The 17,268-nt window shown below is 45.7% G+C and overlaps 1 protein-coding gene across 1 annotated transcript in view; it reads left to right on the top strand.

Annotated features, from left to right (window-relative positions):
- LOC126482249 (putative odorant receptor 92a) overlaps positions 1–13,297 on the top strand; it is a 171,153-nt gene extending 157,856 nt beyond the window's left edge. Inside the window, exons 8-9 of the mRNA XM_050106229.1 lie at positions 8,443–8,598; positions 13,241–13,297. Of these exons, the coding sequence (XP_049962186.1) occupies positions 8,443–8,598; positions 13,241–13,297 (213 nt within the window). The remainder of the gene's footprint in view (positions 1–8,442; positions 8,599–13,240) is intronic.
- Positions 13,298–17,268: the final 3,971 nt, after the last annotated feature.

The following is a 17,268-nucleotide window of genomic DNA, read 5'->3' as shown; positions in this document are numbered from 1 at the left end:
TCCTCTAGTAACACGGTGTTGGCTCTTCAGCCAACACAACACCGACTAAGTCGGGTTTTGGTGTGCTACGGGATTTTATAGAAAAAAATGAACGCTTGTAATAATAATAATGATAATAATAAAGTATTTGATTGTCAACCCTTGTCTGATGGCTCCCCAGGTGGCGGGTAGGGAAATGCGGGGAGGTGGGAAATACAATACCACTCGTGGACGAAAATGACAACCAGAATCCATGTTGTGTCTGACTTGGAACAAGCAGCGGTATGGTCGGCGTCTCTTCACCAGGAGGTGCGGCTGTAAACATGCTCCAGGAACTCACAATCCCTGGTTCTGCACGACTAGCAAAGCTAGACAATTGATGAGAAGCAAACATGACTCGTACAAGTAATGATAAAATTACCCCAGGTGGACAATCCACCCGCTCAAAAGTGGCAAGCAAGCATCCGGATTCGGGGAGCTTGGACGAGAGAGCAGTCGGAAACTTCCACGAGAAACAAGCACGAATGTGGGCGCTTTCAGTATTCAGACACTTGTTAAAGCAGCAAAATTACACGATCGCACAACCGAAGTCACGAAGCACAACGTTCAAATTCTCGCCCTGCAAGAAAAAAGGCTATGCAGATTCAGAAACGATAGACTACAATAATTACTGAATCTTCAAAAGTGGAACAAACAAGAAAATTGCCAGAGGAGTAATACTATTTGGAGTGGCCTTTATTGTAGACAAAAAGGTGCTGGACCCAGTAACAGATGTGAAACCCATCAACAATCGACTAATTACCCTAAGAATCAAACACACAAACAAAAACTACACCTTTATTAGTATACATGCACCAACAAATTCTGATAATAAAAAAGAGCCTGAAAAAAAAACAGAAACATTTTGGGAAGAACTTGAACCAGAGATGGCCAAAATTCCAAATGATCATGTCAGAATTCTGCTCGGCGACTTCAATGCACAAACTGGCATAGAACACCGATACAAAAAGACAGTGGGAAACTAACCATCCAGCACACAAATTTACCAACAGAAATGGCACACGACTCATTGAATTATGCCAACAAAACAACTAAAAAATTATGTCAACCTCACTTCGGAAACATGCCAAAAAACCGAAAAATGGTGATATCCCATCCATCATTTGGGAGAATTTCAGACTGATCATGTTGTAATATCATTATTTCTTTCTTTCTGTCTTTCACTGGTGCCATGTCCCGCGCTGACGCAGGGTCGGCATTGTTAGGAACGGATTTGGCAAGGTTAGTGGAAAGGGGTGGCCGGATGCCCTTCCTGTTGCTACCCTCATACCCCCCCCCCCCCCCGGGACGGAATTAGTGGACCCCTACTGTCTGCGTGGAGTGTAATGAATGGAATAGTGGCAGTGTGTTCAGATGTCTGAGAGTAGAGTAACTGAGGCAGGACGTGGGGACCAGCCCGGTTTTCACCTAGTGGGATGTGTAAAACCGCCTAAAAACCACATCCAGGCTGCCTGGCACACCGGCCCTCGTTGTTAATCCGCCGGGCGAATTTGATCCAGGACCGGTGCCCCTACCCGAGTCCAGGAAGCAGCGCGTTTGCGCTCTCGGCTACCCTGGAGGGTATGTTGCAGTATCATATGACTACCAAAAAGAAATTCACTTGTGCAAGTGCGCAGAGGTGCAAATATCGATTCGGACCATTACTTAACCAGAATAAAAATTAAATTCACACCCAAGAGGAAATTCAAAAGAAAAACAGCGCTGATCCCAAAATTTGATCTACACAAAATCGAAGACTACAAAACCACTGACAAATGGGAAGAACAATAGGCAGAAGATAGGAGGAAATTTCAAACTAAAATCATCAAAACAGCAAAAGATCTGATCCTTCTTCACAAAAAACCAAAACACCCTTGGTGGAATCAAGAATGCGAGAGCCGCGCGGAATGGTCGCGCCATGTTCAAAATGTTCAAATGTGTGTGAAATCTTATGGGACTTAACTGCTAAGGTCATCAGTCCCTAAGCTTACACACTACTTAATCTAAATTATCCTAAGGACAAACACACACACCCATGCCCGAGGGAGGACTCGAACCTCCGCCGGGAGCAACCGCACAGTCCAGTCGCGCCAAGTCACTGATTGCCCGGCCCCTCCCGCCGGAGGTTCGAGTCCTCCCTCGGGCATGGGTGTGTGTGTTGTTGTTAGCATAAGTTAGTTTACGTTAGTTTAAGTAGTGTGTAAGTCTAGGGACCGATGACCTCAGCAGTTTGGTCCCTTAGGAACTCACACACATTTGAATTGAGAATGCGAGAACGCGCTAGAAGAAAGAAGAAAGGGATTTCAAAATTACAGTTGCAACAAATCAAGAGAAACATAGAAGAAATTTTTCGAAATGCACAAACAGAACTCTAAGATTTCAAGACAAATGAAACGAAAATATGTCAGTGAGCAACTGCAGTCAATCGAAGAAAATTTCGAAAATACAATACACGAGTTCTACAAGAGTTTCGCATACCAGATCAAAGGGTACTCACCACAAAATCTTTGCTTTCGAAAAAAAGATAGTAAATTGGTCCTGAAAAAATTGTCAAGAACTAGCCACATACTTTCCACAGTTTTTATATTCTCCAGAATCCAAAGAGAGATTCCCGAAAGTGCAGCCAGAAATCTTACCACAGAGTTAATTACCACCAACACAAGAAGAAAGTTATGCACACATCAAGAAACTTAAAAGCAATAAAGCATCAGAGGAGGACGGAATTGTAGCAGAACTCTTCAAAAATTTAGGTCCAAATTCACTCAAAGAAATTACTCAAACAATCCAAAACATCTGTCAAACCAAAAAATCCCAAATCACTGGAACGTTGCTCTAATTCATCCACTACATAAAAAAGACGATAACTCAGATGTAAACAGCTACAGGCGGATCTCTCTAGTACCGGTCACCTACAAAATTCTGTCAGCTTCTCTCTTGTGAATAGAACACAACAGCAATTAGAATCCAAAGTAGCAGAATATCAAGCAGTATTCAGACCGAACAGATCATGTCCGGAGTAAATTTGCAACCTCAAAACCATGCTCAAAATGCGAACTCACATACAAAAACCTATAGTATGCACATTTGTAGATTTCAAAAAAGCATACGATTCAATAGACAGGCCCTCATTATTCCAAATTTTAGGAGAGAGGGGATTAGATCCTAAAACACGAGAAATCAGAAAACAATCACTAATTGGCCCGAAATCTAAAGTAAAATTTATGGGGGAGATCTCAGAACCCTTCGACATTCCAACAAGTGTGAGACAAGGTGATGAACTCTCTCCCACTCTGTTCAACGTAGTTCTGGACAAAGTTATGGAACAATCTGAGAAAAAAACTCAAGAAATGTGGGAGTTGGAAGACAGTCCGACTGGGCGTTGCCAAAAGTGACCTCTACATAAAATATCTTTCATTTGTGGGAGACGTGGCGATACTAACAGAGGATGAGCAGAATGCAGTCAACCAGCTGCAAATACCCAAAGAACGTGCAGAAAATGTTGGTTTACAAATTTCACTTGAGAAAACTGAATTATTTTGTTCTAAAACAGAAATTACAAACTTGAGAACAAAATATGGTAAAATTAACAGGGTTCCATACTTAAAATACCTTGGAGAATTTATGGAACCGACAGGTACTGAAAAAAACCTCACAACAACATTGCCTCCAAAAAATTAAAAAAAGGATTAGGATTAACGCAAAACCTATACAACAAAAGATCAATGCCAACAGGGCAAAAATTCGACAATGCAGTACTGTCTAAAACCAGCAATTCCCTACAGAGGCGAAAACCTAACTCTCACCAGAAAGCAACAACTTGAAGTTATCAACAACAAAAAAAAGGGAGATCATTACGAAAATTATAGGAGGAAGACATACGTAAGACGATTATAGGCTGCAATCACTGAAAACAACAGAAAAGTTTTCAAACATCGAAACTGATATTAGGAAAAGCCGACTACCAGAAAATCGATTGACGAAGAGAATAATAGATTAAGTAACCTCAATTAAGAATTCCACACCTTGTCTAGATGAAATTCGAAAGGACCTAAATAGTGCAAACATAAGATCAGCCGAAATTTGAGTAGGAGACCCCTGCAGACACAAAGTAGACGAATGGGAAGTTATATCAGAGCAACCAAAAGAAAAACAGTGCAGACCAGAGTGATCGGATGAGCGTGGAAAGAAGGAAAGCCTATTGGAAGAACAAGAAGAACTCAAAGAAAAATTGATCGAGTTATTTGCTTAGCGTCTTCCATATCTGGGGAGAATTCGCCAATAATAATAATATATGTAGCCACTATAGCGTAATCATCTTACTGAGTGAGCTACAATGGCTACATTTTACATTATATAATGACGGGGTAGTTAAATAAGTAAAACAACAAAGATTATCGATTATATCCATGTCATTTACATTTCAGCAATGATACATAGGCTGCATTACATGAACAACAACAACAAAAACAAGTGATTCGTTTTTTACAGCATTTCCCGAGTAACTGTTTCTTGTATGCAGTAAATTCAGCATGTATTTCTCTCAAACTGATGGCAGTTTCTTTAGCTTCTGCTTTTGACATCGTATTGATGTACTGTTCTATATCATCTCCATGCACACTATATGTATGGAGATAGTTCACGATGTCTTTATACACAGTTTTAACTCAAGGCAATCCACGGTTCAGTCTTCCCAACACAAAGGATAGCGCCGTCTCTAGACCAAACAAATTTGTAACGGTGGAGTGTGCAGATAAATGGTTCGATCTCCAGATCTCATCATGATTGTCACGCCGTCGTACAATGATGATACAGAAAGTGTGAGACTCGCACAGTAAATGTCCGGAGATGGAGAATACTAAGAGGTCATCTGTTAGTTGATATAATTTTCTGCACGACATAGTTCATTTCATCCCAGCTTCGTAAACCGCACTTTAACAGTTCTCGATGCATTTTCAATGTCTAACACAACACGCCAGTCAATGTCCACTGACGCTTCTATACCAGTATTTAAGTGCTTTGAATCACTAGCTGTTAAATTATGAGTTGAAGTAAAAGGAGTAGAGGGCTGGGGAGAATCGGCAGCCTTTCATCTACCAAATCAATACTCTGACCTTGCAGTAACACCGGAATATTCTGGGATAGAGCATACATCGGAGACCAGTACTGACCCACAGCACAGTTCTTCTGAGAGTCGGGAAATTGCTGGGTGTCTAAATCAGTCAGCGACACAGACAACGGCAGCTTGTTGTCCTGCTCCAGCAAGTTGGTTCTGTGTTCTGCAGGGTGCCAAAGTGCTGCTGCCGTTGCCGGCCCTGACAAGCCAGATTCCGCTGCAAGTCCCGACGAGATGGTGGTGGCTGCTGCTGGTTCAGACACCCCAGAGGTCACTGAACAAAGATGAAGGAGAAGAAGAAATAATAAGAATCCACAGACAATGACATAGAGTTGAACAAAGAGAGGGAACTGCTGCATGCACCAATAGTAGCAACGACATGTAACGAGTATTTACTCTTACACTTATTCTGCGATGGAGTAGCAGCTGAGAATCTCGACTGCTGGCGACGTTTTACGGTTCTTCTGCTTCCAGAGGTCGGCCGTAGTGGCCGTACGGTTCTAGGCGCTACAGTCTGGAACCGAGCGACCGCTACGGTCGCAGGTTCGAATCCTGCCTCGGGCATGGATGTGTGTGATGTCCTTAGGTTAGTTAGGTTTAATTAGTTCTAAGTTCTAGGTGACTGATGACCTCAGAAGTTAAGTCGGATAGTGCTCAGAGCCATTTCTTGCTTCCAGAGACTGACTGCAACTGGGAGCGGTGAGCTGTCGCACTCGCCTTATATCGCCGACACCACGATCACGTGACTGCATATTAATTATTTATTGACTTCAATAGCATTTCTATAACGATCCCCAATCAGCAATTTGCCTTGGAAAGATGGAGTTCTTGCATGCATCGGTGTTCCACAGACGTTTATCGAATAAAAAATGGTTCAAATGGCTCTGACCACTATGGGACTCAACTGCTGAGGTCATCAGTCCACTAGAACTTAGAACTACTTAAACGTAACTAATCTAAGGACGTCACACACATCCATGCCCGAGGCAGGATTCGAACCTGCGACCGTAGCGGTCTCGCGGTTCCAGACTGTAGCGCCTAGAACCGCACGGTCACTCCGGCCGGCGTTTATAGAATAAACGCTGCTTTGTTTGCAGATTGGCCCGACGGCGACCGACAGCAGTTCCGGCTGGAAAGGAAAAGAAATGGAGAAAGAACACGTTTCGACAAGAATATCTCGGATACTTTTGTTAGGGGCTTAGGACGGCATCCAGTCTGTCAGTCGCGAAGCCGAGCGGAAGCCCGCACGTGGCACGCTGTGTGTCACTCTGCAGGATCCCAAGCGAGCCGCGTGTGTGGTGGTGCGGGCCAGCACTGGGCGCGGTCCAACGGGCAGGGGATGGTGGACGGCGCGTGCTCCACGATCAAACGATTTTTAGTGTTGCAACTACATGTGACGGCTGTTTTGTGACAGTATTTCTTACGTGATCGGAATAAAATAAACCGACCGATTTAAATACACTACTGGCCATTAAAATTGCTACAGCAAGAAGAAATGCACATGATAAACGGGTATTCATTGGACAAATACATTACACTAGAACTGACATGTGATTACATTTTCACGCAATTTGGGTTCATTGATCCTGAGAAATCAGTACCCAGAACAACCACCTCTGGCCCTAATAACGGCCTTGATACGCCTGGGCATAGAGTCAAACAGAGCTTGGATGGCGTGTACAGGTACAGCTGCCCATGCAGCTTCAACACGACACCACAGTTCATCAAGAGTAGTGACTGGCGTATTATGACGAGCCAGTTGCTCGGCCACCATTGAAGAGACGTTTTCAGTTGGTGAGAGATCTGGACAATGTGCTGGCCAGGGCAGCAGTCGAACATTTTCTGTATCCAGAAAGGCCCGTACAGGACCTGCAACATGCGGTCGTGCATTATCCTGCTGAAATGCAGGGTTTCGCAGGGATCGAATTAAGGGTAGAGCCACGGGTCGTAACACATCTGAAATGTAACGACCACTGTTCAAAGTGCCGTCAATGCGAACAAGAGGTGACCGAGACGTGTAACCAATGGCACCCCATACCATCACGCCGGATGATACGCCAGTATGGCGATGACGAATATACGCTTCCAATGTGCGTTCATCGCGATGTCGCCAAACACGGATGCAACCATCATGATACTGTAAACAGAACCTGGATTCATCCGAAGAAATGACGTTTTGCCATTCGTGCACTCAGATTCGTCGCTGCGTACACGATCGCAGACGTCTGTGATGCAGCGTCAAGAGTAACCGCAGCCATGGTCTCCGAGCTGATAGTCCGAGCTGCTGCAAACGTCGTCGAACTGTTCGTGCAGATGGTTGTTCTCTTACAAACGTCCCCATCTGTTGACTCAGGGATCGAGACGTGGCTGCACGATCCGTTTCAGCCGTGCGACTAAGATGCCTGTCATCTCGACTGCTAGTGATACGAGGCCGTTGGGATCCAGCACGGCGTTCCGTATTATCCTCCTGAACCCACCGATTCCATATTCTGCTAACGGTCATTGGATCTCGACCAACGCGAGCAGCAATGTCGCGATACGATAAACCGCAATCGCGATAGGCTACAATTCGTCCTTTGATAAAAGTCGGAAACGTGATGGTACGCATTTCTTCTCCTTACACGAGGCATCACAACAAAGTTTCACCAGGCAATGGCGGTCAACTGCTGTTTGTGTACGAGAAATCGGTTGGAAACTTTCCTCATGTCAGCACGTTTTAGGTGTCGCCACCGGCGCCAACCTTGTGTGAATGCTCTGAAAAGCTAATCATTTGCATATCACAGCATCTTCTTCCTGACGGTTAAATTTCGGGTCTGTAGCTCGTTATCTTCATGGTGTAGCGATTTTAATGGCCAGTAGTGTACTTCATAACAAGACCTGCATCTTCGCAAACAGCAGAGAATGATGAGCAAGAGAAATCCAACTCATACAAAATGAGTTTTTTACAAATGAACCATATGCCTTCTGCTATGCAATTGTATTTCCTGTCATGTGATCCTTCCTATACACCACAGAGGCACCAATTTCCAGATCGGGGAAAGGGAGATGGGAGTGGGGATTGCTACGTTTCCGCCTTGCGACAATGACAGCACTGTTTTCCGCGTCCCCTCGATACGCTCCTTATGGCCTGGATTGCTAGTGGTGCCACCTGCCGCTCGTGAGTAGTTATTACACGTTGACGTCGAACACAGGTGGTGGTCCCACAACTGTGACTGGACCGTTTCTTGTTAGTCTTAATGGTGTCCTGTGTCCCCTGCCCCCACGATGTGAGCAGTGTGGACAGGGCGTGATGTGAGGTGTCGCGTGCGCAGAGCGAGCGCCTGCAGACGTCGGCCTACGGCTGCGGCTGGCCCGGCGCCGGCGCCGGCTTCCAGCGCACGCTGCGCGTCGCCATGGCGCGCCTCCAGCGGCCAATCTGCCTCACCGCCGGCAAGTTCTACAAGATCTCCCGCGAGACCTTCTTGCTGGTGAGTGCCGCAGCCCTCCCCACCTCGGCGTAACGGGGGCGACCGTCACTGCGTCGCTCAAACTCGCTACAAAACACTCCACTAGACGTTCACTAGACGTTTACGTAACTGCGCTAGAGTAACCGACAGTGCTTCGCAGGTGCTAAATATACACTGACGGAAAAAAATTGCAATCCCAAAAAACAATTAATCTAGAGTAATGAAATTTAGGAAATACATTTTTCGAGGTAATATGTGATTAACGTTGCAAATTCGGGAACTGGAAAATGTGAATCAGTTCAAGTACCTGGGAAGTTTTATCACAAAGGATGCCCACTGCACCAACGAAAACCGAGCAAGAAGCGCCATGGCCAAAGCTGACTTCAACAAGAAGAGGACTCTGCTGACCAGCAAGTTGACTTTGACATTGAGGAGAAAACTGATAAAGTGGTACATTTGGAGCATTGCACTGTATGGAGCAGAGACATGGACCATGAGAAAGAAGGAGAAAAAATACTTAGAGAGCTTTGAAATGTGGTGGTGGAGGAGAATGCAAAAGATCTAGTGGACAGTCCGCATAAAAAATGACGATGTACTGCGAAAAGTAGGAGAGAAGAGAAGTATTCTGCGTAAAATTCTTCAGAGAAAGGCCAACTGGATTGGACATGTACTTAGACACGAGGGACTCATACATGATGATATCGAAGGGAAACTCAGAGGAAACGCAGGACGAGGAAGAAGAAGAATTCAACATCTGGACGACATGAAAGATGGAAGGAGATACGACATACTGAAGGAAGAAGCTGAAGACAGAGAAAGTGGGATCAGAAATTCTCCGTACGAAGACGTGGACCTGCCACTAGGCAGAATACTACATAATAATAATAGTAATAATAACGTAAGCGCAAGATAAGTCATTGCAAATGTGAAATGCAGCTACATTAATAACTGCCGTAACCGCCAGAATGCAAAGGTGCATGCTCTGGGTTTCACAGGTGCCGGGTGTCAGTTCTCGGGATGGAGTCCCACGCCTGCTGCACTCGGTTAGTCTGTATCGGTTGTGGACGACGCTGGAGTTCTCGTCCGATGGTGTCCCATGTCTGTTCGATTGCAGACGGATCTGCTAATCTAGCAGAGCGCGCCAGCATGTCGACACTTCGACACTGTGTAAAGCATGTTGGGTTACAACAGCGGTATTTGGGCGAGCGTTATCCTGTTTGAAAACACTCTCTGGGGTGCTATTCATGAGTGGTAGCACAACAGGTCGAGTCACCAGACTGATGTGCAAATTTACAGTCACAGTGCGTGGGAAAGCCACGAGAGTGCTCCTGCTGTTAAACGAAACCGCACCTCAGAACGGTCGGTGCAGGCCCTCGACTGGCCACATTCTAACCACCACACGGCCGTCACTGGCACTGAGACACAACAGACCTCCACCCTGCCCGCCAATGAGCTCTCGCTGAAGTCACAGACGGCAATCCTTACGTCACACATCATGGCGACGGACTCACAGCTGTCCTTGAGGTAACCGAATTCTAACAGTTAGCTGTGTCACTGTGCTGCTAACTGCTGCTCAGACTGCCGCTCCAGACACTTTACGATGCACCAGAGCCGTTCGCCGAACACGATTGTCTTCCTCTCGGTAGTGGCTCCTCAACATCCGTTACCAGCAATCATGTTCAGCGACTACATCCCTGCCAATTCTTCATGCAATATCACAGAAAGAACATCCAGCTTCTCGTAGTCCTATTACACGGACTCGTTGAAACTCAATTAGGTGTTGATAATGGCGTCTTTATCGCCTTAAAGGGATTCTTGACTAACATCGACTCACCACATCCAATCTCAAAAGTAACTAACGAGTGCACCGTTACAGCTACCAAGGTAGCCGAAGCATTTGGTGTTTCAAAACGTATCGAGGCTTTAACCGCACGTAGGGAAGGCAGGAAAACGTATTCCGCTGAGTCACAACGCGGACGAAAACGTGAGTGATCGTGACAGACGGTTATCGAAGAGGACTGACTGTGACGAAATGTCACGTGACGACAGAGCGAAAGCCTTTGCACGACTTAATTCGCACTCGCAGATCGCCGTCAGCATCAGAACAACACGAAGGGGGCTCGATAAGCAGAGACTGCGGGGCACACCGGAATTCTGAAACCCCTCGTCCGTGAAGCAAAGATGCCTGTAACATGAAAAACCTGGGCTACGGAGCAACGGGAGAAAGTCATTTGGTCGGGTGAATCTTGTTTCACACTGTTTCCAGCTTCTGGCTGATTTTCCGTTCCCCTGCAAGAGACATTGTGTCTAAATTCTTTAACAAATATCGCATTACAAACTGTGCGTAGCACCAACGTCGTGACGTCACTACAGACAGTAGCAGATCCTTAATCGCGTAGGACTCGAATGTTCACTACCTTCTCTCTTCTGCAGTCATCAGGATTCGAAACGATAACTCAGTTCCCTCACTTTTGGTGCAAAGAGTAGCTTTTAATTCTATATTTTGAACTGCTCAAGTCGACCTGTTCAGTACCAGCTGCAGTCTCCTGCTGGAGAAGGGAAGCCAGTGAAGGGAGCTGTCATCGTAGTGGGTACCAGGGCGTGTCGGCCTTCATGGAGATGAGGCCACATATGAATCTGGATGCGATGCGTAGCCCGTCTGCATCCTATCGCAATTGCTTTTGGGGCGGAGCATTGTGCGGCAGTGGGAGGAAGAGGGTGTTGCAGGAAGTGTAAGAAACTACAGCCAGTCAAGCTGTTAATGTGAGGCGCTGTCATTTTAGACATATGTGACGTGTGTGGCGTTCTTCTTACGTTGACAACTACAATATTGTCGTGTATGCGTACGATGAGTGGCTTATCCGTTTCTCATGTATGTGGCGTTACTCTGACCTGACTTTTCTGCTTGTATATTTGTATTTTAACGGTAGAATTTAACAGTTTGTAAGCTAATACAGACTTTGTGTTCAAATGGATGTTTGATCAACAGTATCACCAACAAAGAAGGCAATACAGGAAACCTTAAGGATAAAAACGCGACCCGAAGAAAAATATACAAATACAGTTAAGAGCCTAAGAAACTGGTACACCTGCCTAATATAGTGTAGGGCCCTCGCGAGCACGCAGAAGTGTCGTAACACGACGTGGCGTGGATTCGACTAATGTCTGAAGTAGTGCTGGAGGGAACAGACACCATGAATCCTGCAGGGCTGTCCATAAATCTGTAAGAGAACGAGGGAGTAGAGATCTCTCCTGAATAGCAGGTTGCAAGCCATCCAGAAATGCTCAATAATGTTTGTGTCTGGAGAGTTTGGTGGCCAGCGGTAGTGTTTAAACTCAGAATAGTGTTCCTGGAGTCACTCTGTAGCAATTCCGGACGTGTGGGGTGTGGTATACTCCTGCTGGAATTGTCCAAGTCCGTAGGAATGCGCAATGGACATGAATGTATGGAGGTGATCAGACAAGATGCTTACGTACGTGTCACCCGTCAGAGTCGTATCTAGACGTATCAAGGGTTCCATATCACACGCTCCACACCATTACAGAGTACAGAGCCTCCACCAGCTTGAACAGTTCTCTGTTGATATTCGGGGTCCATGGATATATGAAGTTGTCTCCATATCCGTACACGTCCATGCACTCGATACAGTTTGAAACGAGATTTGTCCGAGCAGACAACATGGTTCCAGTCACCAACAGATCAATGTCGGTATTGACGGCCCCAGGCGAGACGTAAAGCTTTGTGTCGTGTAGTAATCAAGGGTACACGATTGAGCCTTCGGTTCCGAAAGCCCATATCGATGATGTTTCGTTGAATAGTTCGCACGCTGACGCTTGTTGGTGCCCCAGCATTGAAATCTGCAGCAGTTTGCGGAAGGGTTGCACTTCTGTCACGTTGAACGATTCTCTTCAGTCGTCGTTGGTACCGTTCTTGTAGAATCTTTTTCCAGCCGGAGCGAGAACGGAGATTTGATGTTTTACGGGATTCCTGATACTGACAGTACACTCGTGAAATGGTCGTACGGGAAAATCGCCACTAAATCGCTACAACGGAGACGCTGTGTCCCACCGCCTGTGCGCCGACTGTTAACTCCACATTCAAACTCACTTACATCCTGATAACCAGCCCTTGTAGCAGCAGTAACCGATGTAACAACTGCGCCACACCCTTGTTGTCTGGTACAGGCTTTGCGACTGCAGCGCCGTATTCTACCTGTTTACATGTCTCTGTGTTTGATTACGTATGCCTATACCAGTTTGTTTGGCGGTTGAGTGTAGCTAATGGTGATCCGTGTGACGGACGGTGGCGCTAAGTTCGGCTGCTCTCTTAATAGCTCTCGAAAGGAGCGAAGTGTGTTGTGTGCTGCTACCGTAATTTCATCCTCTTTCATCGGCACAACATCACAAACAAAAACAGAAAGCCAGACTCTTCTCGGCCCTGTCAGGCTTTCTGTACACGAAACTTCTCCAGTTGGCGACTGAGAAAACCTTGTGTGTGTTCCGGCCAATAATGCTCTTCGGTTTTCCGTTTTGTCCTGAACATTACAAATCTTTTAAGGCGAAAGTGAAATCAAGCGGATCTCTTAACGTTAAACTTGAGTGACTAGTTTAAAACTCTGACGTCAGGACGTTAGTGTTGCTGAACACTGGACCCCTGTTTCAGCTGCTGAACGGCTCCTACTCGTACTTCGCGCTGCTGCACCAGATGAACGACCGCTAAGTGGAGGGTAGGGGAGCGGCCTCTCCTCTCCCCTCCCCTCCTCTCCTCTCCTCTCCTCTCCACTCTTCTCGCTGCTCACCGCTGGCGCGGACTGCTCCGCCCGCCACTCAACGCTTGCAGTGCGCTACGCTTCTTCACCAGGACAACACTACTACAAGCACCGAAGGCTTCGGCTTAACGTCCCGTCGACGAAGAAGTCATTGGAGGCCATCCTCGTTTAGATAGAAGTATGAGGAACGAAGAAATGTGTGAACTTCCAAAGAGACCGCCGAGCGTTTGGCTTAAGCGAGTTAGGAAAAGTGAGGGAAGTCTAAATCAGGGTGGCATGAAGCGGATATGAGACCACGATGTGAATACTGTGTGCTGACCAAGGATCAATCTCGTCATTGTAAGAGCCAAAAATATGGTTCTGATTCCTTTTTAAAATTATCTGTGTTCGCTAGCTACATCCCTTAACTTATGGAAGCAGGTTCGTAAAAATTTTTATGCCTCAAAAGATAATTCAAGTTAGAAATTTTGGGAAAAATTGAATATTTATGTTGAAACAGCTCTTATACTGTAAACAGTAGTTTTGAAGACCGACATTGAGTCTGTTCTGTACTGAACATTATTCGCCTCAAACTCCATCACGGAGTTTCTACCCAAAGTTGCCGCTGAATACCTTTTCATTGCTTTCTTTTTATGTAACAAGTAGCTATCGAGTTTTGATCCGTTAGTCCAGAATATCATCTTTTAACTCAAACTTCACCAAACGAGACAGAATGCGTACAGTAAAGTAAGTCGAAATTGTGTATTTTTGGTTGATGTTACAAGGCCAGATCAATCATCCACACTATTGCCCCAGCAACTACTGAAAAGGCTGCTGCCCCTCTTCAGGAAACACAGGTTTGTCTGGCCTCTCAAAAGACTCTCCTCAGATGTGGTTGCGCCTACGGTACGGATATCCGTATTCCTGAGGTACCCATGCCAGCTCACCAATGGCAAGGTCCATGGTTCATGGGCGAGCGGAAAAAAATGGCGTTGTATTTTCTCTCTAATGACTTTTATGCGGCGATTCCTTGTAGCCCAGGTTTCATTCATTTTTCTTTTCTTATTTATCTTCTAATTGCAGGTTCACTTAGAGAGTTAAAGAGGTAAAAGACACAGTCACAGCTTCTAGAATTAATTGTCAAGCATTTCTTTTTATTTGTTTTAATAAAAAATTGCATCAGTGTCATTGTCTTGTCTTCATTTCTCATGCAACCTTGCAAGCTTGCTACTCTCTTTTAGAATCTGGACTTTAATAAAAATGGCAAGGTACTGTCAATCAGAACACAGGGACAAGTTGTGATCTAAATGACAATAGATTTATTCATCCTTAACATCACAAGACAGCAAAAATGACTGCAGAAACGTCACACAAACATTTTTATTTCACATAAGGTTTCACTAACGTGGGGTATATGGCGGACAAAGTGATCAGCTGTGGATCGACACATGACGTTAACCAGAATTAATGGCTTTACACATGTGAATCCGGGTTATAGCACGAAAACTACGCCACCCTCAAGCGTCTATACTCTACTATTCAAAAAAGATAAATATGGTTCGAGAGATCAGGGTGCTGAGAAACATACAGGGTGTTACAAAAAGGTACGGCCAAACTTACAGTTAAGTCCCATAGTGCTCAGAGCCATTTGAACCAAACTTTCAGGAAACATTCCTCACCCACAAAGAAAGAAAATATGTTATGTGGACATGTGTCCGGAAGCGCTTACTTTCCATGTTAGAGCTCATTTTATTACTTCTCTTCAAATCACTTTAATCATGGAATGGAAACACACAGCAACAGAACGTACCAGCGTGACTTCAAACACTTTGTTACAGGAAATGTTCAAAATGTCCTCCGTTAGCGTGGATACATGCATCCACCCTCCGTCGCATGGAATCCCTGATGCGCTGATGCAGCCCTGGAGAATGGCGTATTGTATCACAGCCGTCCACAATACGAGCACGAAGAGTCTCTACATTTGGTACCGGGGTTGCGTAGACAAGAGCTTTCAAATGTCCCCATAAATGAAAGTCAAGAGGGTTGAGGTCAGGAAAGCGTGGAGGCCATGGAATTGGTCCGCCTCTACCAATCCATCGGTCACCGGATCTGTTGTTGAGAATCGTACGAACACTTCGACTGAAATGTGCAGGAGGTCCATCGTGCATGAACCACATGTTGTGTCGTACTTGTAAAGACACATGTTCTAGCAGCACAGGTAAAGTATCCCGTATGAAATCATGATAACGTGCTCCATTGAGCGTAGGTGGAAGAACATGGGGCCCAATCAAGATATCACCGACAATGCCTGCACAAACGATCACAGAAAATCTGTGTTGATGACGTGATTGCACAATTGCGTGCGGATTCTCGTCAGTCCACACATGTTGATTGTGAAAATTTACAATTTGATCACGTTGGAATGAAACCTCATCCGTAAAGAGAACATTTGCACTGAAATGAGGATTGACACATTGTTGGATGAACCATTCGCAGAAGTGTACCCGTGGAGGCCAATCAGTGCTGATAGTGCCTGCACACGATGTACATGGTACGGAAACAACTGGTTCTCCCGCAGCACTCTCCACACAGTGACGTGGTCAACGTTACCTTGTACAGCAGCAACTTCTCTGACGCTGACATTAGGGTTATCGTCAACTGCACGAAGAATTGCCTCGTCCATTGCAGGTGTCCTAGTCGTTCTAGGTCTTCCCCAGTCGCGAGTCATAGGCTGGGATGTTCTGTGCTCCCTACGACGCCGATCAATTGCTTCGAACGTCTTCCTGTCGGGACACCTTCGTTCTGGAAATCTGTCTCGATACAAACGTACCGCGCCACGGCTATTGCCCCGTGCTAATCCATACATCAAATGGGCATCTGCCAACTCCGCATTTGTAAACATTGCACTGATTGCAAAACCACGTTCGTGATGAACACTAACCTGTTGATGCTACGTACTGATGTGCTTGATGCTAGTACTGTAGAGCAATGAGTCGCATGTCAACACAAGCACCGAAGTCAACATTACTTTCCTTCAATTGGGCCAACTGGCGGTGAATCGAGGAAGTACAGTACATACTGATGAAACTAAAATGAGCTCTAACAAGGAAATTAAACGTTTCCGGACACATGTCCACATAACATCTTTTCTTTATTTGTGTGTGAGGAATGTTTCCTGAAAGTTTGGCCGTACCTTTTTGTAACACCCTGTATATTGGAGCCCTACGACATAGCAGCGAATACTTTACCCTCCTGCACCACGATGCGTTCGGCAACTGAAGTCATGGGCGACCGCAAACTGATAATTATGGCGCGCGCCCGAAAAATGGAAGTACACAGTCCCACGTTTGGTTAATTTTGAACGCAGGTACTTCCCTGTAAGTTTCTGAAATCCCGGTGGATTCCAGTGTGCAAGTGGACCCGTTTGCTGGTCTGCCAAACCAATTTGACTCCATGCCACAACTATGTGTGACGGAATATGTCAAATGTTTAGCCGGCTGACTCATTCGTTGCGTGCGTGATGCTAGAAGCAGTACCTCTGACGGCTCAGAAGGTGACTGGCACAGGCTGTAAGTGGCACACTATCAAAGGACACAAGTCTCACCGTTTAGGTAGAGGCCTGCAGTTCTTTACTAGCGAAGTGCCACGACAAGAGCTATTTTCTCCTTCTGCACACTTTCCTCCTCAGCTCGGTAGCAAAGCACATCTTATATTTCCTCCACTTTAGCACATGCCAGTCATGAGCTGGATCCCGGCATTCGAAGCTGGGAGAGCGGCTCTTGCTCTGCATACACTGATTTGATCAAACAGAGACTTTAAAGTTAATTGGGGGAAAAGGAAAAAAGGTTCAGCTTCGTGGCCTCTTTCCACACGTTTTCGCCTTGTCTTTTGCTAACAACATGACCAGGATGGAACCACACACCTCCGTAAAAACCTTATTATC

Source organism: Schistocerca serialis, chromosome 5 (genome assembly GCF_023864345.2).
Source record: "Schistocerca serialis cubense isolate TAMUIC-IGC-003099 chromosome 5, iqSchSeri2.2, whole genome shotgun sequence".
Lineage (NCBI taxonomy): Eukaryota > Metazoa > Arthropoda > Insecta > Orthoptera > Acrididae > Schistocerca > Schistocerca serialis.
Note: the sequence above shows the minus strand (reverse complement) of the source record. Positions and strands in the feature narration are given on the sequence as shown.